Source organism: Rutidosis leptorrhynchoides, chromosome 1 (genome assembly GCF_046630445.1).
Source record: "Rutidosis leptorrhynchoides isolate AG116_Rl617_1_P2 chromosome 1, CSIRO_AGI_Rlap_v1, whole genome shotgun sequence".
NCBI classification, from domain to species: domain Eukaryota; kingdom Viridiplantae; phylum Streptophyta; class Magnoliopsida; order Asterales; family Asteraceae; genus Rutidosis; species Rutidosis leptorrhynchoides.
Genome location: NC_092333.1, coordinates 174,790,297 through 174,811,746, shown reverse-complemented (window position 1 = coordinate 174,811,746; position 21,450 = coordinate 174,790,297). Strand labels below are relative to the sequence as shown.

The 21,450-nt window shown below is 31.2% G+C and overlaps 2 protein-coding genes across 2 annotated transcripts; one reads left to right on the top strand and one right to left on the bottom strand.

The window, feature by feature from the left end:
• The first annotated feature begins 13,109 nt into the window (after window positions 1–13,109).
• LOC139891859 (protein SENSITIVE TO PROTON RHIZOTOXICITY 2-like) lies at window positions 13,110–14,102 on the top strand. Its single transcript, XM_071874878.1, has one exon. It carries the CDS (start codon window positions 13,110–13,112, stop codon window positions 14,100–14,102), a length of 993 nt encoding a protein of 330 aa, XP_071730979.1.
• A 936-nt stretch (window positions 14,103–15,038) lies between these two features.
• On the bottom strand, window positions 15,039–16,657 carry LOC139867096 (cyclin-dependent kinases regulatory subunit 1). Its single transcript, XM_071855426.1, has 3 exons — window positions 16,522–16,657; window positions 16,362–16,422; window positions 15,039–15,348 (listed from the first exon to the last, which is right to left on the bottom strand). The coding sequence occupies exons 1-3, from the start codon at window positions 16,572–16,574 to the stop codon at window positions 15,211–15,213; spliced, it is 252 nt and encodes an 83-aa protein (XP_071711527.1). The 5' UTR covers window positions 16,575–16,657; the 3' UTR covers window positions 15,039–15,210.
• Window positions 16,658–21,450: the final 4,793 nt, after the last annotated feature.

The window sequence follows — 21,450 nt, the reverse complement described above, 5'->3', positions numbered from 1 at the left end:
TATCAATTATATAAACTCTTTAAACTATGATAAATTGTACAGATTTGTTATACATACCTATCAAACCTTTTCATTATTTTGTTTTTGGTCTCCACAACATGTCATTAGAATCAAATCCAAACCACTTACTATTATTGATTATCAATCATCAACTTTTATGGATGTTTATGCATATGGGTAAATATAATATAAATACATTTATATATATATAATAAAATTACATGTGCATATAGAGCACAACACCATTAACTCTGTTTTCTTCTTGGCTACTACCCAACTCGTCTTTTTGTTCTTACTCTTTCTGCAGCTACTCGACACACAAACACCACCACTTTTGATCATCATCTTCATCAAAAACATCAACACTTCACCAACCTAAATCACCACCTGCAACAAATTGCAGCCATTATTAAAATGCTGCTGCCACACTACTAATTTTTTTTGTTTCAACTCATGATCAAAACCAAAAACCATTTGATAAATTCAACTGAAAAACCCAACTTCAACAGAACCACGAAACCAATTAATAACAACAATTACGAATAATTACTACTGTTATCATTGTCCTTCTGTCCAAAAAGACCACCTTTAACCATCATCACATCCATAAAGAAACCCTGTCATCGAGCTGCTGTTATGCTATACTTTTGCTATATACTTATGCAACCTAAACAACCATACAAACTAGGAAGGTTAATGCTACTTACTTGTGAATTGAAGAAACTACTGCTGCTGATATACGACCTCTGGTTACAGCTATACACCATCATCACCTCATCTCTCAAATCACCGCCAAGGAACACCCTCTCACACTTCCATCTGCTACCTGCACCACAGCTTGATCGACTCAAATCAAAACAACACAACCAATGTAAGTTGCTATCTTGTTTATCCTATGTTCCTGTCAAAACAACCTAAATTCATATTTTTTTTACAATCACACAGTCACAACCTTATCTATTATTGAGCATAACTATGTTCATTAATACCTAATTTATTAAATCAACCAAAAACTACCTGAAAAACTGCTGACCGTTATGCTGTATACTTTTCTGTTTTCCTCCTGTCAGAATCACCACTACAACTATCCATCATCAAATTGTTGAAGTTATCTAGTCGATATAACAGAACACATTCAAACCCTCCAAACCTGATAGTCAAACAGCAATTCATAAAAATTGAATTAGGGATTTTGACACAAACCCGGATATATCGAATTGAAACCCTTCTACTATTATTAATTGTGTCGATCCATATAAAATACAGAAAGTTTGCAGGAGGATGAAGAAATAAAAAGGATTAATAAATAGCCAATTACCTATATCACCAATTAATAAATCGATTGCGTGATAGATGGATGATGGATCATGATTATTGATGAGGAAGAAGACGATGAAGAAGATGAACAGGGTGGATGAAAATCGATTGATCTGCTGTTCCGTGATGATTTCCATTCGATTAATTTGTGATGATGATAAACGAAGATGAATCGAAGACCCCATGAAGATCGCGAGTATTTTTTTTTCCTTCTTTCTCTCCTGCGTTTATGCTTTTGTTGCTCTAAATCTGTTTGAGCCGCCGGCCAAGGCAACCCCACTCTTTTATTAGGTACGGAGTATTATTATTATTATTATTATTATTATTATTATTATTATTATTATTATTATTATTATTATTATTATTATTATTATTATTACTATTATTATTATTATGTTAATTAGTATTATTAATATTATGATGATTATTGTTATCATTAAAATAATTTGTATTATTAGTATTATGGTTATTATTAGCATTATCATTAAACATTATTAGTATTATCATTAAGAAATAATATAAAATTTTTCAATATTATTATTAACTTATAACATTTTCATTTATTTTTACTAAGTATTATCATTATTATTAGTATTATAAGTATGTTTATTTTTATTAACATTATTATTATGTAACATTAAAATTATTATTTTTAACAATTATTATTCTTATTATTATTATTATTATTATTATTATTATCATGTTTATAAGAACCAGAATCATTATTATTATTAATAATAGTATTATTTTTATATAACAAATGAATATTATATATGTATATTAATATTACATAAACATTATATTAAACATATTAACATTAATTATATAAATAATTTACATATAACAAATTTTTAGTTTTCAATATAATACTAATCACATATATATATATATATATATATATATATATATATATATATATATATATATATAAAACTATATAAATATTAATATATATATATATATTCACAAATTTAAATAAATGAGATATTTAATTTAAGATATAATATATAAATTGTTTGATTACCAGTATATAAGTTAATATATATATATATATATATATATATATATATATATATATATATATATATATATATATATATATATATATATATACAAATGATATAGGTTCGTGAATCCGAGGCCAACCTTACTTTTGTTCAATGCCGTTATATGTATTTTTACTACAAAATACATTAGGTGAGTTTCATTTGCCTTTTTACTCTTTATATTTTTGGGCTGAGAATACATGCGCAATTTTTATAAATGTTTTACGAAATAGACACAAGTAATCGAAACTACATTATATGGTTGAATTATCGAAATCGAATATGCCCCTTTTTATTAAGTCTGGTAATCTAAGAATTAGGGAACAGACACCCTAATTGACGTGAACTCTAAAGATAGATCTATCGGGCCCAACAAGCCCCATCCAAAGTACCGGATGCTTTAGTACTTCGAAATTTATATCATGTCCTAAGGAGGATCCCGGAATGATGGGGATATTCTAATATGCATATTGTGAATGTCGGTTACCAGGTGTTCAATCCATATGAATGATATTTTGTCTCTATGCATGGGACGTAGGTTTATGAGAAATGAAAATATGAAATCTTGTGGTCTATTAAAAATTATGAAAATGATTATTTATGTTAAACTAATGAACTCACCAACCTTTTGGTTGATACTTGAAAGCATGTTTATTCTCAGGTATGAAAGAAATCTTCCGCTGTGCATTAGCTCATATTAGAAACATTACTTGGAGTCATTCATGGCATATTTTAAAAGACGTTGCATTCTAGTCATTGAGTTCATCAAGATTATTATTAAGCCAATTATAGTTAGATGTATTATGAAATGGTATGCGTGTCTGTCAACTTTCGATGTAATGAAAGATTGTCTTTTCAAAAACGAATGCAATGTTTGTAAAATGTATCATATAGAGGTCAAGTACCTCGCGATGTAATCAACTATTGTGAATCATTTATAACCGATATGGACTTCGTCCGGATGGATTAGGACGGGTCCTTTTACCTGCAGTAGCAAGTGAGAGCGAAAAAGAAAAGATAGAGAAAGAAGGAGGAGGTGTGTCCAAGGTGGTTCCCGATTTGAAGAGGTGGTGATGGTTTTGGTTTAACAACCGAAACACATAATGAATCGAAGGTTAACACAAAGTGGTTTGTTCCATGAAAAGGAAAATAGGAACAGAAGAAATAAGAAATCAATACCGGATGTGTAGAAGGTCGACGATGGTGGTGATTCTTATTGATGATGACCCATGATGGTGGTGGCGACGATTTCAGGTGGTAGGGTGGCAAGCTCACGGTTGTATGTGGTTGTTGAGATACTTGTTGGTGGTTATGTTGTGGAGAAGATTGTAGTGATAAGAGTGGTGATTTCATATCTGTGTGTATGCATATGTATCAGATTTTATTGAGGATTGAAAATATATCCAGCTTGTTTTATAGCTAATTAGTTGTTCGATAGCAATATTCAAATCAGACAAATTGTACAGAAAATTAAAAGGGAGAAAGGAATGGCTAACAGAAATTGTACAATTAACTGTTATTGATTGTTGACAAAATCAGATAAGGAACAAAATATCAACAGATTTGAAAGTAACGTGAACTGATTTCAACTTTATCTATCTATTTTCTATACCCGTAAATATAAATAAATAAATAGATTAATAAATATAATATTAATAATAATAATAATAATAATAATAATAATAATAATAATAATAATAATAATATTATTATTATTATATAACTAATAATAATAATAATTTTTGACAACTTATGTTAATAAATATCCACAATGTATTATTCATGATATTTATAATGATTTGTATTTTCCTTATGATAATATTAATAATGATTTTAATAATAATGGTAATTATAATTATAAAAGTAATAATAATAATAATAGTAGTAGTAGTATTAATCATAATAACTAATAATATTTAACTTACAACTAAATAATAACTTTAATCATTCTAATAGTAACATTTATTATTTTAAGTTTTTATTGTGAAATTTGTGATAATCATAACTTTAAATTTATTAAAATTCTAATATTTAATATTACTATTATTAATTGATATTAATATTAATAATAATGAAAGTAATAATAATAATATTATGATACTGTATCCTTAACTTGTAATTATATCTGATACATTAATATTACATATTATTAATTATGTATTATATAATATCTATATCTTATATATATATATATATATATATATATATATATATATATATATATATATATATATATCCCAATATACATATTTATTTACAATTAATGCTTCGTGAATCGCCGGGTGCAGTCGATTGGTATGTCATACCCCGTCCAAATTTTTCTGAACGAATACAATAACATCTAGTACCATTGCGATGAACGAACTTCTATATGCCATGAACGACTCCATGTAATATGAGCAAATGCACAGCGGAAGATTTCTTTCATACCTGAGAATAAACATGCTTTCAAGTGTCAACTAAAAGGTTGGTGAGTTCATAGGTTTATCATAAACAATAAAATTCATCATTTTGATAGACCACAAGATTTAAATCCTGCATGGTACAAATGGGCCCGAATCCTATACCCACCTGTAATGTACATGCGATATCTTTCAAATACAGTACACCTTTCTCGTGTACGAAATCATTTTCATAAATCTTAGTAACTGTACACATATCTCGTGCACAAAAATAACATACACATAACCTGTATATAAAATCATTCTCTCGATACATAACATTCACTTCAATTGGTGGCAATTATCATGTCCACATAATTCAATGGTGGCAATTATCATGTCCACATAATTCAATGGTGGCAATTATCATGTCCACATAATTCAATGGTGGCAATTATCATGTTCATATAATTCAATAATAATCCGTAGAACTTCTGTCTGCATAATAATTCATTCTAGGAATGTTTTGCTTGTATCTATCTCGTCAAACATTTATAAAAGCATATTCGCAGTTCAAAAAATATATTTCAAAAGCATTTAATAAAGCAGTTGTAAAAGTAGCGCATGTATTCTCAGTCCCAAAAATGTAAAGAGTAAAAGGGAATCAAATGAACTCACGCATATAAATATTGTAAAACAGTTAATAAAGCATTTGCATGCATTCTCAGCCCAAAAACGTAAAGAGTAAAAAGGGAGCAAATGAACTCACCATACTGTATTTTGTAGTAAAAATACATAGAACGACATTGAACAAGTGTAGGGTTGACCTCGGATTCACGAACCTATATCATTTATATATATTAACACATATATTTGTAATCGAACAAATTTATTATATCTTAAATTATATTTTATATATATATATATATATATATATATATATATATATATATATATATATATATATATATATATATATTAATTTGTATGTATCTTTAAATATGACTAATGTTTATATAATTATATTAATATTTATATATGTTTAACATTATATTAAAAATACATCATTTGTTATATATGAATATTTATAAATATATATATATATATATATATATATATATATATATATATATATATATATATATATATATATATATATATATATATATATATATATATATATATATATATATATATATATATATATATGTTTATAATATGTAATGTTATTATAAGTAGAATTATATATATATAATATTTATTTGTTGTAATAATAATAATGATAATATTAGTAATAAAATAATGATAATAATAATAATGATAATAATTTGTAAAAATAATAATACTTATGTTCATAATAATAATAATAATAATAATAATAATAATAATAATAATAATAATAATAATAATAATAATAATAAAAATAATAAAAATAACAAAACTAATAAAACTACCTTAAAAAGCTTTTTCCTAAAAAGAATGCCCCAGACAGGACTCGAACCCTCGACCTCCCGTTAACCCGCTAACACGCCTTTGCCAAACGATCCGTACCATTTTTCTCTAATTTAAATGCCCCGATTAATTTATGTAACTTATACCTATTAGTTAATATTGGGCCGAAATTTACCTCAGGCCACCTTAGTTCCCAAGCCCAACAACATATTCATGGCCCAACACTTAGCCCGACTAAATATTTGAAAAAGAAAAATACTAGCAACAGCAAAGATTCGAACTCCCGACCATTCATTAACTCAACAACATTCCAAACCATTCCGTTACTTCTGCTTTTCTGATTTGATATCCGTTCTATATCTATGTATCGATTATATCTACTGTTTTCATTTATCCTAAACATCATCATTATCAACTAACCATCCTCAACACTATTTCTTCATTAATTCATCTATCTTTCATAACCATATCAATTCATTACCTTATCATCTATCTATAATCATACATTATCATAATTATCACTCTTATAATCATATTCACCCTCCATTTTCGGCTCTCCAGCAAAACAGGAAATGAGGCCCAATTATGGCAGCCTAAATCAAGTATTGACTATTAACTTAGTTCTTTATATTTCTGCCCAACTTCACTCTTCGGCCCAATCTCAACAAAAAACTCGGCAGCCCAACCAGGAACCTCGTAGCCTGTTTGGTTAACCTCCTATAGTCGATATATAAAAAAAAAATATCATGTTGTAACTATCATGCACTCCCATCATGTGTTGTTTAATCATGTTCCAACCCCACTTATGCAAAACTAATCCTTAGCCTCATCCACTCAACACCATTCTGTGCTAAAAAATTTTAAAAGGGAACGAATCATTTGCAGCCCAATTAACTTAGTTGTTGTGTTGTGTTTTGGAATTTGCCACGACATGAGTTTTAGGAAGAAAAATATTCAATGGTTCCCCACTATCTTAAAGTGATATTTCATGTTGGCCACTAGGTAAAAGGACAAACAAATAATAAAGTATCCTCCTCATTCTTTATATTTGTTTAGAATAATCGAAGCAATCAAGAGTAAAATAATAAATGGTCTTGTATGTGATTTCGCAAGTTTACGAAGAAGGAGAAAAAAAAATTGAAGAGGTGGTAACTGGTTACGGGTAATAGAGGTGGCTCATTGGTGGGTTGATGTTTGATTGTAGGAAAAAGAATACAGTGAGGTTGTAGTGATGTTGTTTTTTTCACGAAATCAAAGCAGAAACACATATAATGATAGTAGCAGTTAGTTCCCGGGTGTTTAGTTTGGTTTCATATTCAAGGAGAAGAGAAAGAGAGTGGTGTGATGGTGTTGAAGGCTTCAACGTTTGGTTTTGAAGGTGACGGAAAGAAAATAATAAATAGGTTCACGATGGTTGTTTTTAGGGTGACAGAAACAGAACGTATTCAAGCTGGTGCAACAGCTTGTTTTCATGGTGTAGTTCCGGTGATCTAATGGTTTGATAGAAAAGAACTAGGACAAAAGTGCAGTTGGTGTTTTAATGGTGATCAAGGTGATGGTTTTTCAACATTGGTGGTTTTCTTAATCATGGATAGAAAAGAGATAAGTGATGGACTTGGTGATATGTTCAAACAGCAAGCACACAACAAATAACTAACGGAAATTAGTGGTGGAAGTTTAGAGGTGATGGTACAAGGGTGTCATGTAAGGGGTGACCAAGAAGGATTTAAAAAGTGATGATCTTGTTTAATCAAGCTTTAAGGTGGTGATTGTAGGTGGTGGATTGTGGTTTTGGTTTAAATTCGAAAAGTTTACACAGATAATAGTATGTTGCAATGATCTGTGGTTGTGATTCGAAACGGTAACCAGGATTTTTAAGAAAGAGATAGACAAATATAGAAAGAGAGAAGGAAAGAATTAGGTGATGGTTATGGTGTTGAATTACGACGAGAAGCAGTAGTAGGTATACATAACGTGCTAGTGTATATTTTATATCACAATAGAAATCAATTTCAGTTGTTTTGTAGTAGATAGTGATCGACAGATTCCTCAATCAGGAACAGAATGGGAGAAAAAATAGATAAAGTAGATTGAGACTTCTAACAGAATTCGTACAATCTAAATCTGTGATATCTTATCAATTTGTTTTCATCTGAACACAATCGTTTGCTACTGAAATAGATTTACATTCCAAATCTATATTTATGTTTTTATATAATTGATTTTATTAATTAATAATTATAATTACATTAATAATAATAATCAAAATACTAATAATAATAATAATTAATAGTAATAATTATAATAATAAGAGTAATAACAATAATAGTAAGTCACAACTAATAATAATTATAATATTAACAAGAATAACAATTAGTATTAATAATATTATTATCAAATAAAAGGTATCAATTTCCATATCTGTATATTATGTATTGAAATTAATAATATTAATAATACTGATATTAATATTAATATTACTATTGATAATAATATTGAAAGTAATAATAATCATATTCGAACTTGTAACTTGATTTAATATATTACAATTTATTATTATTTACCAATTATATAATATATTGAATTTTTAATATTTATTACATATATATATATATATATATATATATATATATATATATATATATATATATATATATATATATTACAAATTATAAATTTCAATTACTATGTATATATATACACACACATATCTATTTACAATTAATTGTTCGTGAATCGTCGGGAATAGTCGAAAGTCAATTGAATATATGAAACAGTTTAAAATTTTTAAGACTTCAACATTACAGACTTTGCTTATCGTGTCGAGATCATATAAAGATTAAGTTTAAATTTGGTCGGAAATTTCCGGGTCACTACATGGTAGTTGAATATATAAACATAGTTCCAAAATTTTCGAGACTCAACATTACATACATTGCTTATCTTGTCGAAATCATATAAGGATAAAGTTTAAATTTGGTCGGAAACTTTTGGGTCGTCACAGAGGTGATTGGTTTGGGTCTGGTGGTTTTGTGATACCGGCCCAATAATAGATAGTCCATTTATAATCAGGCCAAAACGCACAAGGAAATATCCATCCCGTTAACGTGACATGTAGCTACTGTTTGCAAGCCTAGAAAGCAGCCCAATTAGCACCTAGTTCGCTAGAAAGCAGTCAGGTTTCATAATTGGTTTGAGGGAAGAATGGGTGTAAGATATTTAATAATAAAGGAAGACATGTTGTCCCACACCACAATTATCAACAATAAAGTGGATAAAAAAAACTGTCTTCTTTGTGTGTCCACTTGCGTGAGACCCCAAGTGATAACAAGTATTAAATAATTAATTCATAAAGTATTCGAAACAGTGGCAGTCCCTTTTCTCGAGCAATTCAAGTCAAGTTGGTGATGGTGTTCGGTTATGTCTAAAACAGAAACAGAAATGAAAGTTTAGGTGGTTGTGGGTTTGGAAAAGAAACAGAAAATACAAGCATGTTCAATCAGTTTAGAAATAATTGGTGGTTGTGGGGGTTCGACTAAAACAGAAAATATCAGAAGTTGATGATGGTGGTGTGTCTTCATATTTAATCTGTATGTATTTGGTGATGGGGTGGCGATAGCATGGGTTCCAAGGTGGCGAGGTGATCGTTTTATAGAGGCAAAAAGAAAATGCAACTTTGCAACGGTGGTTGTTTAGTGTAGTAGTGGTGGTTGATGGTGATTACGGTTGATAAAATGGTTGTGATCAAATGGGTGGCGGTTCGATGGAATTCGATGGCTTCACGAAAAAGAAACAGAAAACAATATGGCAGGTGACAGCGAGTTTATGGTGTTCGAAAAAAAATACAAGACCAAGAAAAATAGAAGTTGCAGTGGTGTCGTGAAGGTGGATTCATGGTGGTTTGAAGTGGGTGGTTGATGATTTTGTTTGATGCTTGACAAAGACATAAACGGAATAGTAAACATGTATTGAAAACTTCAAGTGATGGTTTGATTGTAGCAAATGGTAACCGATGTTGGGTTGTGATTTGATGGTTGATGTAGAACAAGAACAACAAGCGAGTAGTGTAGTTTGAGTAGAAAACATTAACGTAACCGTTTGGTGGTTTGATAGTTGTACCGATGGTGTTCATAGGATGGTGGGTAGAGGTGATGATGGTTGCTCCGGTTCTCGTAGAAGATGAAGGTGAATGTGTATGCATATGAGTATGTAATATGTAAGAATATAAATAAGGATAGTAAGAGAAGGTGAACATGTGATCAATCAAAAACAGTAATAGATATTTTAATATACACAGTAACCAATTAGTAATCAATCAATTAAGCAGCCGGATGATTTGTATGATTGTGCCGACAGTTTTCACGGACTATTAATTCGTACTCCGTTGTTACTCAGTGACGGACAAAAGTTCACAGAAAAATCCCAAAATTTTATATTAAATTCCTTTATTTATTTAAGTCATTATGGTATAAAATTTGATCATTAATTTATTACATAAAAATTACATCAACTGTCCCTCTCAATTCTGGGTAAAATATAAAAAGTTCTAAAATTTAATAAACAACTCCTAAATACATTTTTAATAAGCCTATAATTTATAGAAGTCATTTTCGGATCAGCGTTTATTTTAAAATCATATAACTTTGAATTTAGTTTGCTTAATATCAATCGGAACATCAAACGAGTATTATAATTATTAAATAATTATATTTAATATACTTTATACATATATTTATTTTTATTTTTATATGTATACACATTTATTAAATAATGGTTCGTGAATCGTCGAGACTGGTCGAAGGTCAATTGAATATATGAAACAGTTTAAAATTTTTGAGACTTCAACATTACAGACTATGCTTATCGTGTCGGTAACATATAAAGATCAAGTTTAAATTTGGTCGGAAATTTCCGGGTCGTCACAATCATTTGGGTGGTAAAGGGGATGGGGGTTTTACTTGACCGTGCCCTTGGATCGGTTTCAAGGTTTTCTCCCGGACAGCGATGGGGGCGGGGTTATTATCGATGCATCGGCATAGTCGAAACGGGAGATGATCGCAACAGGTGGTTTAGTCCCCCTCGGGTGATCCCAATCGCTGTTAAAAAAAAATAGGTTATTGTTACTTGAATTATTATTAATTGTAATTTTACATTCAAAAGTAAATACAATTCTATGTATTCAATGAATCTTTGTTTGTTCAACTATATATAAATTTTGCATTCCTATTGTTCTTAAACGTGATGTTGAATATTGTGTTACTATCGATCATTTCTTTTTGATCTATTAGACCCCTTGTAGCGGTGCTAGCTCCATGGGTCGGAGCTGAAGTGGCAGCCGGCCACGCGCCCAAACTTGGGGTATCGGTACGTGGGTGAGGAGAGAGGGAAGGGTGGGCGTGGTCTGGCAACGGTTTGGGCAACGGTGTGAGTGTTTTTTTCTTTTCTTTTTTTATTATTTTAAAATTGTTATTTTTATCCCCTTTCAATATTTAACTCAATTATATTTTAACACATCATCACAATACTGCTAACTCACAACAAAAACTCACACCACCAGTACTCCACACAAACAACTCACACATCCTAATCATCAAAAAGCAACTCACGCTCTCAACTCACGCCCCAAACTACTACAAATGATCTTACTGAGACCTAATAAAATATTTTTGATATAATATTATTATTTCAAGAACCTCATCTCAAATAACATCTAGTTAATTTATTTATTTACCTACACACTAACACTCATGACCGAAATTGTAGTTTCAGTTCAACTTGAGTGTCGTTTCGAGCTTGCGCCCACACTACAAAGGGTCCCTCAACTTCGGCTTAATTTACACATCATGACCGAAATTGTAGTTTCAGTTCAACTTGAGTGTCGTTTCGAGCTTGCGTCCACACTACAAAGGGTCCCTCAACTTCGGCTTAATTTACACAACGGCCCTTCAAGTTTCCACCTTTTCATGGGTAAGCGTAAATATATAACTTTATTAAAATAAAAGAAATTAATTCCACCCGAATTTTTAACGGGCCCTATCTTCTCGCTCGGTCCGAGTTAAATTTTTTCGAGATCACCGTTCAACTCGAAAAAATCAGACGGACCCAACGGGACTAACTATACGCGAAACGGACATCGTTAAAAAAACTAAATAACGGGCCCTATATTCTCGCTCGGTACGAGTTAAATTTTTCCGAGACCACCGTTCAACTCGAAATAATTTTACGAACACAACGCGACTAACTATACGCGAAACAGACATCGTTAAAAAAACACTAAATATTTTGGGCTATATTTCATACATATACATACACGTCCAACAAACAATCCAACCTACTAGATATATTAGGTACCAAACAACGTATATTCAAATTTGACCGCCCGTTGAATATAATCGCAGCAACGCGTGGTCGAATTTTTTTCTAGTTTCTATAATTGATCAGGCTAAGCGTAAAGAAAGGCAGACTACTACTGCATTAACTACAACAAAAAAATTATATATATTTTCATAGTGTTGCCTAGATAGGAAATAATTAGAGAAGTATCTAAGAACTAGTCATTGATCTTTAAGAAAACTAAAAATTAGCCTAGCTACCAACAGCTTTAACTAAACAAATAGTTCGTTATTTTCAATTATTTTGTTCGAACTCTTCATCATATTTTAACTTCCATTTATCCATAACACCTTTCAAAACAAATTAAGATTAGATGATACGTGACGACCATATATATAACTATGGTTGATGTTGTTACCTGAGGAAGGTAGCAAGTGGTGATGGGTTTATCTAAACCTCATAGTTGACTTCCTGTTTTATTTAACAAATTTAAAATATAAAATTGACACTTAACTTGTATATAAACTTCCTTATATAGTACCCCACCAACAAAAACATTCACAAAACCACTTTTTTCCAAATGGCTGCTGATCATCCAAACTATAACTTCACGAACACGTATGAAGATGTTCTTGCTTCCTCTAATTTACAATCAACAACAAATGAATCCATTATTTATAACTTGTCAATTCTTAAAGAAAAAGTCCAACATGTTCACTCAATCGCAAACATGTTTGTCGTACAAACACAAACTCAATCCACTTCTAATTTAACATCAGTTAACATGGAGAACGTTGCGAATTTGCTACAAGAAATCATAATGATCGCGTCTAACGCTATGTTTACTTGTCAAAATATCGGTACTCATGCTAACAATGTTGAAAACCATGACAACGCGCTCGAGTTAGACCAGTTGACTCATTCAAACGCGATGTTTGAGTGGTCGAATGGTGAGAATAGTTTTGGTGGTGTGATTAGTAACACACGAAATGATAATATCGGTTTAAAGAAACGAAAACGGGTAGAAAGAGATAAAGAAATGGACACAAGGTCACCGATAAATTATGACATCATAGAAATGGATGCAGCCGATTTACTAGCGAAGTACACACACTACTGTCAAGTATGTGGTAAAGGGTTCAAGCGAGACGCGAACTTAAGGATGCACATGCGGGCCCATGGGGACGAGTACAAGACTACTGCGGCTCTAGCTAATCCCATTGCATTAAGTGGTTGTACAACGACAAAATCGGAAAGAAAGTACTCGTGTCCGCAAGAAGGGTGTAGATGGAACCGAAAGCATGCGAAATTTCAACCGTTGAAGTCAATGATTTGTATGAAGAATCACTATAAAAGGAGTCATTGTCCAAAGATGTATGCATGTAAAAGGTGTAACCAAAAGCAATTTTCAGTGCTTTCGGATTTACGAACACATGAGAAACATTGTGGGGACGTGAAATGGCGTTGCTCGTGTGGCACGACGTTTTCTAGGAAGGATAAGCTTATGGGTCATGTTAGTTTGTTTGTAGGACATAGTCCGGCTGTTGATTCGGGTTTAATCAAGAGTCTGTGAAATTAGATATGTTGGTTTGTTTGTAAATATTGTTTATAATGGTTAAATGTACAAATTATGATAACTTAAGAAAAATGTATTCGATTAAATTCAGTTGTTTAACATCATGTATGAGGAGATATAGAAGTCTAACTCCATTGCTTTGTCTCTTGTGGATTCTTTGATAGTATTGCTTTGTCTCTTGTGGATTCTTTGATATTATTATTAATTTTTTTTCTTGGAATATGTGAAAGCATCACATAGCGTAGTAGTTGGGTTCTGATATCGTTATAAGTTATAAGAGATTTTATGTTCAAATCTCACTAGCATTATATTCTGGACGGCTGAAAAATGGTCTAAAGTGATCACGGGATAACTTGATTAGGCAATTTACATCTGAGTATAAATATTATCTAAGTTAACCGTGTACGTTTTTACGGCATGTAATGTGGCTTGGAAGTTGCTACTCCCTAAGATAATTGTTTAGTAAATTATTGAAAGGTTCCGACTTCCGACTAGAAGGTAATATAATATACATAGTTGCAAACTTGCAATTTAAATAGCATAGAATAAATTTGTATCTTTGGTTATTTTAATCAAAGTTGGCCGCTTTAGCTACTGATATGGTTGCCAGTTCATGGCCTGCATGAAGTCATTCAAGTATTCAACTATCATAAATAATATTTTCATTAAAATACAAGGGTAGGAGCTAAATTTACTCCTGATCACATCCTAAAATAGGTTGACTGGACTAATCGAGTCAAGAATCTATGTCCCACAGTATAAACTTAGAAATTGTTTTCAATTAATTTTCTTTTGTAAAGGATCATTTTAACATGACCCTCTTAACATATCATATTTTACAAAAATACTTTGCAGAAATCATTTTTCTTATAGCACTCAGCAATGAGATATATCATGATGATAAAACCAGAGTACCATATAACAAAACACCATTCATTAAGTTCATTACAGCAAACACATAGTATTAGTTAAGATGATACTTTTAAAGTATTATTATTAAACATATAAAACACTCATTTCTAGAGAAAATGAGATGTTGGTTCATACTAAAATATTATCTGGTATCAAGTTACGCTGATAACTTTTTATAACCAGGGTTGGTTGGCTAAGCCTGAGCTTGGTTTTCTTGGTTCTGCTGGAAATTGAGTGGTCTCCTGAAGAGCATGATATGAGGCTCGGGTCGGTGAATCGCATAGTGCACCCATCCTCGGCTCTGCTGCACGCCTATTGCACGCCATTCACTCTACATCAAAGAAAACATAAATTTGGTATCAAAATAGTAAAATTAAAACTAGAACAGTTATAACTGATAACTGATATAACTACTAAGCAATCAGAAAACAGAAAAGGCCTTCCCAGATGAACAAATAAGGCGTGGAAAATGCAAAATCTTAATGTAGCAAGATAATTTTCGTGTCCATAGGAACAGTAGTCAGGATAAACCAATGCTTATAACAATAAGGGTGAAGTAAATATACAGATAAACAATAAAAAGTACTTTAGGCCAGCACAAAGTAATTATGTATGTGGCTTAAACTCACCTAATAATTCATACAAGTTTATGTTCCTGATAAGATAGATTAACTTATAGAATTTAACCAAGCAGAATTCATCTACTAGAGAATTTTGAATGAACAGGTCATCTTGAACTTTTTAACACAAACACAGATCTAATTCAAATGAAGGATTATCATTTTTTACCACCAATCTCAGCAACACCTACAACTACTTGGTTGGGGTCTTCGGAAGTGCATATGAATCTAAGAAAATTCTGGCACTTGCTTGCATCGTAGACTCGTATACTAGTATGTATTAATTATATTGAACATATACAAATCAATTGTAGTAAGGCCATCCACTTTCATCTGATATGTCTTGATCTCATTTACAACAATGCTTTGGGTGACATCAAACACAGTGAGGCAAATAGATTTTTGTGCATCGTAGAAAACTATTGTAAATTACAATAGTACCCCTTTATTTCACACAAAGGTTCTTCAAAAATCATAATACTAGAAAGCATAAATACTTGTAACATAATATAGTTTTGAGTATATGAAAAATAAACTCTAATAATAACATATTTAAGGTAGCATAAGGTGATACTGATGTTGTTCCAACAACAACGAGCATATATACATAGTTACATCGATTAATTTGTAAAAGCTCCATCAGATATTCATTTTAAAATTTAATTATTTTATGCATCAAAATAAATAGATACAAAAAACACTACCGATAAACAGAATAACATACTTCAGAAAGAAGACGATTCTTAGGGAGCAGCTTCGAAACTTCTGGCGGAAGCACAACATGCCTGGAAAATTAATATTTCAAACCAAAATTAAATTAACCTCATAAAAATCAAAGACCTAATCCAAAACATATAAAAACGAATTAAACAGTGATTAATTACCTGTACTCGAAGGTATCATCAAAGTATTTCTCGGAGTACTGGATCTGGCCCATTCTCGCCTTGATTTATCGGATTTGATGAAATCGAATTATAATCGGCAGTTTCCTGTGTGATTGAATACACAAGTAGAAGAATTTTAGAAATTAGGATGAAAATATTAGTAATCTTAAGTATGTACGAAAAAAACCCTAATTTACCGTTGGAGAGCGTATGAATTGTTGTGTGGGAGTGGTGAAGGACACAGAACGAATATAGAAAAGAAAAAGGGGGCCACGAATAAAAAAGGAATATTTTATTTTAAATTAAAGTGTTTCAAAGTTTTGAAAATTAAAATCTCCCGCCTAAATTATTGTTTCTTATTTTAAGGCAAATAGTTTGTTTTTGTTTTTTAAGATGTTTTTATTTGAAGATTTGCGGATCGTGTTTATAAAAAAGATGTGGTCTAAAGATCTGTATGTTGAATACTGAAGATTTTTTGTTTTTATATCTGCAAAATAACTTAATCATGTCTGTGACACTTATAAGCACATTTTTATGTCTGCGAGCTTGCAGACTAAATATGACAATTATCTTTTGTCTTCTGAAAAACAAACAGTTTGCTGTAAAAATGTCTGCAAGCGCGCAGACATAAGACATAATAAATTCTGCATATCGAAAAACAAACGACACATCAATTTATGTAGTTTATTCATTTTTACAAATTTTTTTGAGCACCGATAACAAGATTAGATATGTCAAAATCAAACCCATTTAATAAAAAAAAAAAAAAATCGGTTTACATGGATAGATTTGGCTAAACCACATTTACATTCATAAATGAAAAAGTGTGTAGTGAGGTTATTAAATTGACATCTTTGTCAAGTATGAAGTCTAAGAAAATACTTAATGACCGACTAACAAAAGTCTCATTAAAATAAATCAAACGATAAATGCATCACATATACATAATAACAAATCAAACGAAGATATAATATGTAATATAATATATACTATAAGTATTTTGAGTTTTCGGATTGAAACCATAAATATATTTTAGACAAGCCCCTGTGGTATGTACGAAAAATGCTGATTTAGTCCCTATGATTTTTTTGATGGATTTCGTCCTCATTATTTACAAATGTTATTGATTTGGTCCATCCAGCTAACGGTCGTCAAATAATTCTGTTAAATCAGATCATATGCCTTGCACATGAGGGTAATCGAGTCATTTCATTCTATCTTCTTCACCTTTCTTGTTTTAAGAGTGACCTTGCAACTCAATTTCTTTATCCAGCTCAAATTAAGACCCTTAACAAAATATCAAATCACTAACCACTAGCTCAAATCAAAATCCTAAACAAATAACACCAATTACCAGTACATTTTTTTACTTCAAATCTATCACACCAATTCTTTTTTAATTAATATCACATACAAATATCCAAATAAATAAATTTGTTAATTTGTATTACAAGTATTTGTGCAATACAGTTAAAACTTGAAAGGGTCTTACATTTGCCATATTGATTATCGGTTACAAGTGTAATCTACCAGCATCACATAGTTCTTACTTCATATCACTCATAGGTGTAATTTGACCATCAATTTGAAGGAATTAAAGTAATCAATTTATGCTTGACTCGGTCGGTGGCGTTTAATTCACGATGTGGTTCAGCAGGTGTTCGTTCCCATCAGTCTCAAGGCTCTGGATCTGAGAACTATGGTTGACGGTGGTGGCGGCGAACAAAAGTTGGTGGCAGTTTCAACACGAACGGGGCGACGAACAGTTTCATCTCATCCCATCAGTTTCAATGTGACCACCTCCGTCGTTTTTTCAATTTATGCCAACGAGGATGCTTCAACGAAAGTAAATCGGACACGGTAGTGGCCTGCCTCTCTTAGCGAGAGATCATGACCATGCCCTCGGATTGGTCCGATTTTCCTTCAGGGCAGTAGTTTGGGGCGGGTTATGCAACTACGGGAGATGAACGCGTGGGTGGTTAAGTCCCCGGGTGATCCCAAACTGTTGTACAAAAAAATCGGAAACGGTAGTAGAAATCGATTGAAAACAAGGTAGTTTAACTTGGTTCAGATCTAGAACAATTTGTAATGCTTTTGTCTAGTTTGATTTAGATATGTACATGGTTATACATGTGAGCAGTGTTGTAAAAAACCCGATTACTCGTCGATTAATCCCCGATTAATCAATTTTAGAAGCAATCCGTTCCGATTTTCAAAAATCCGTTTAATTAAACGGTCAACGTCAATTGATGGATCAAAATCGAATTTGGTAATCAAAGTCAGTCGAAGTAAAAAATGGTTAACATTTTAACATGAATTTAAACTAAAATTTTATAGTTTTGAAGCAAAATGAACAATTTTAAACAATTATGTTAAAAATTATCTTTATATTTATAGTTTTTTCCTATAGTTACACATATAATTTTTAAAATTTAATATTTAAATGTATACAGTATCATCCGATTAATCTCCGATTAATCCCCGAATTGCCGATTAATCATTCTAAAGGCCCGACCGATTAATCCCCGAATAGCGAATTTTGCAACCTTGCATGTGAGGGCTAAATCACATGGATAATTTGCTAAGTTCTGTACAAAATTGATACAACGTGCTACTCTATGATTTTGTTTAATTTCCTATTTTTTAAATATGTTTAAACAGAGTGCTAAATCGCATGAATAATGTATTTGTGTTTCTACTATGATTTAGTTTTGGATAATAGATATAGTCATATAGATATAGATTGTAACGACCCTGGATTTTTCAACGTTTATTTATTAATAATGTTTATTATTAATACGTGTGATTTAACGAATGTATGTTATTACATTTACATGTTGCCATGATTGCCCGTACTTGACTTTAATTGCCCGAAACGTCTTTGTGACACACGAAACTTTCACGAATAATATTTTTAGAATATTATTTACATTCATGATTTATTTTATTAATCATTTTGATTAACTATGGTTATTAGTTAATTACTTGGGCTTTATATGGATTTACTTGTTAATTAATGGAACATGAGCTTTTATTAGTGATTAGTGGGCTTGGAAGCCCACCCTACAACTTTATGGACTTAATTAGCCCATCACCACATGTAAGTACTACTTTCAAACATAACTAAGTGATTAATACATGAAGAATCTTGTTACTAGTTAGTTACACATCATTCCCATAAACAACCATCTTATAACCAACTTTTTAAGCTTTAACATGCTAGAACCTCATGGACATTTCCTTCCCCCTTTTTTTTCTTTTTGAACCGTCAATTGGCAAGGGAGAGAAAGAGATCAAATGTTTTTTTTTACTTATCTACTTGTTCCATTCTCTCATTTACACACAACTTACATACTTGCAACTTTCTCTCATTTCCCTCAAACACTTCTCTCTTTTCTTGTAAGTATTATGAACATCTTTTCTCCTTCTTTTCTTGGCCAAAACCGTAGCATATGCTACACATAATCATCATCATCATTTGTTATTCATTGTTGTTTTGTTACATGTTCTTGTTTAATGTTCAAGTACTTACTTGTTGTTGTAGTTATTCTTTACTAATTACAAGAATCAAACTACCTAGTTTCATTCTTCATTTATCTTGTATTTACAAGAACATACAAGAGCTTAAACTTTCTAGTTATGCTCTACATTTAATGTTTTGAAAGATTAAAGTTCATAGTTGTAAAGTCATACTTGTAATTCATGAAGTAAATTTAAAGTTTACTTTCTTAAAGATCAAACTTTGGTTTGAATTTTTAAAGTATGAACAACCCATGAACTAGTTACTAGTTTACTTAGTTTATTTCTTTATATTATGCACTTTAAATTCATGTTTGTTGGTTAAAATTGGTCAAGTGTTACTAGTTAACTTTGATCTCATTTATCTTGAACAAAAGTTAACTTTAAAAAGTTCAAGAACATATAAGTAAGCTTTCTTTAATTATAACTTTGTACACTTATGTTAGATCTGGACTTTTGAGTCTAGGATCTTCAAGATCTAACTAAGAACTATGTTCTACAACTTAAGATCTTGATTTTATAAGTTTATTTTCAAGTTGTAACTTAATATTACTTTTACATTCCATGTATGTGTTGAATCTAAGACTTTGATGTAACTTTGGTTCATCAAAACACTTGCAACACTTAAGTGAGTTGTGCTTCATGTCTTAAACTTACACTTGGGTTATGATGGTCAAACCTTAGTGAAAATGATGCAAACACATCAACGAATTGTACACTTGAAGCTATATGCATCAAGGATGAGAACCATGATAAGCATCGAGCATCAAGAACCATCGGAACCTACTGACCCTACTGTTTTACTGTTTCTGTGTCTGACCCATATGACCTGGGCTACTTTAAAGATGATTTTCAGATAGCTCTGTTCGAGTAGATAACTTTTCATTTAGCACTCGTCTTAATCCGAGTTACGGTTTAGGATTTATGGCCCTCCGATCGTCCCTATGTCCTTTTAACGTTGTGATGAAAATTCTGACCTACTCGCACTTAGACCGTCTCCACGGTCAAACGAAGATGAGTTTGCTTCTGTAATTTTTACCACAACTAAAGGACTCATATACGGAGCCATGGCCACTGGTCTCACCTTATTTTAGTAGGTATTGAGGCCATGGTGACTGACCGAAGTCAGCCTTTGTTTTAAACTTCTTTCATGAACGAAACTTACTTTACACCTTTTGTTTGATGATGAATGATGATGACCTTTAAGACCTAATTTACATACTTTTAAACCTATTGGGACGATTTACTGACTTAGTACTATTTGACTTAGGTTGAGGACTTTTCGGACCTACGTACTTGCTTATTTCCTGACTCGACTTTACCGCTACTTTATCATTGTGAGTTATAGCATCCCTTTTTACTTTAACTATTTTGGGAACTGAGAATACATGCGCATTTTATGTTTTACAT

Coding starts and splice junctions, on each gene's coding strand:
- LOC139891859 (XM_071874878.1), top strand. CDS start 13,110: ATGGCTGCTGATCATCCAAACTATAACTTCACGAACACGTATGAAGAT.
- LOC139867096 (XM_071855426.1), bottom strand. CDS start 16,574: ATGGGCCAGATCCAGTACTCCGAGAAATACTTTGATGATACCTTCGAG. Junction 16,423..16,521: donor GATGATACCTTCGAGTACAG/GTAATTAATCAC, acceptor TTAATTTTCCAG/GCATGTTGTGCTTCCGCCAG. Junction 15,349..16,361: donor AGAATCGTCTTCTTTCTGAA/GTATGTTATTCT, acceptor TCTTTGATGTAG/AGTGAATGGCGTGCAATAGG.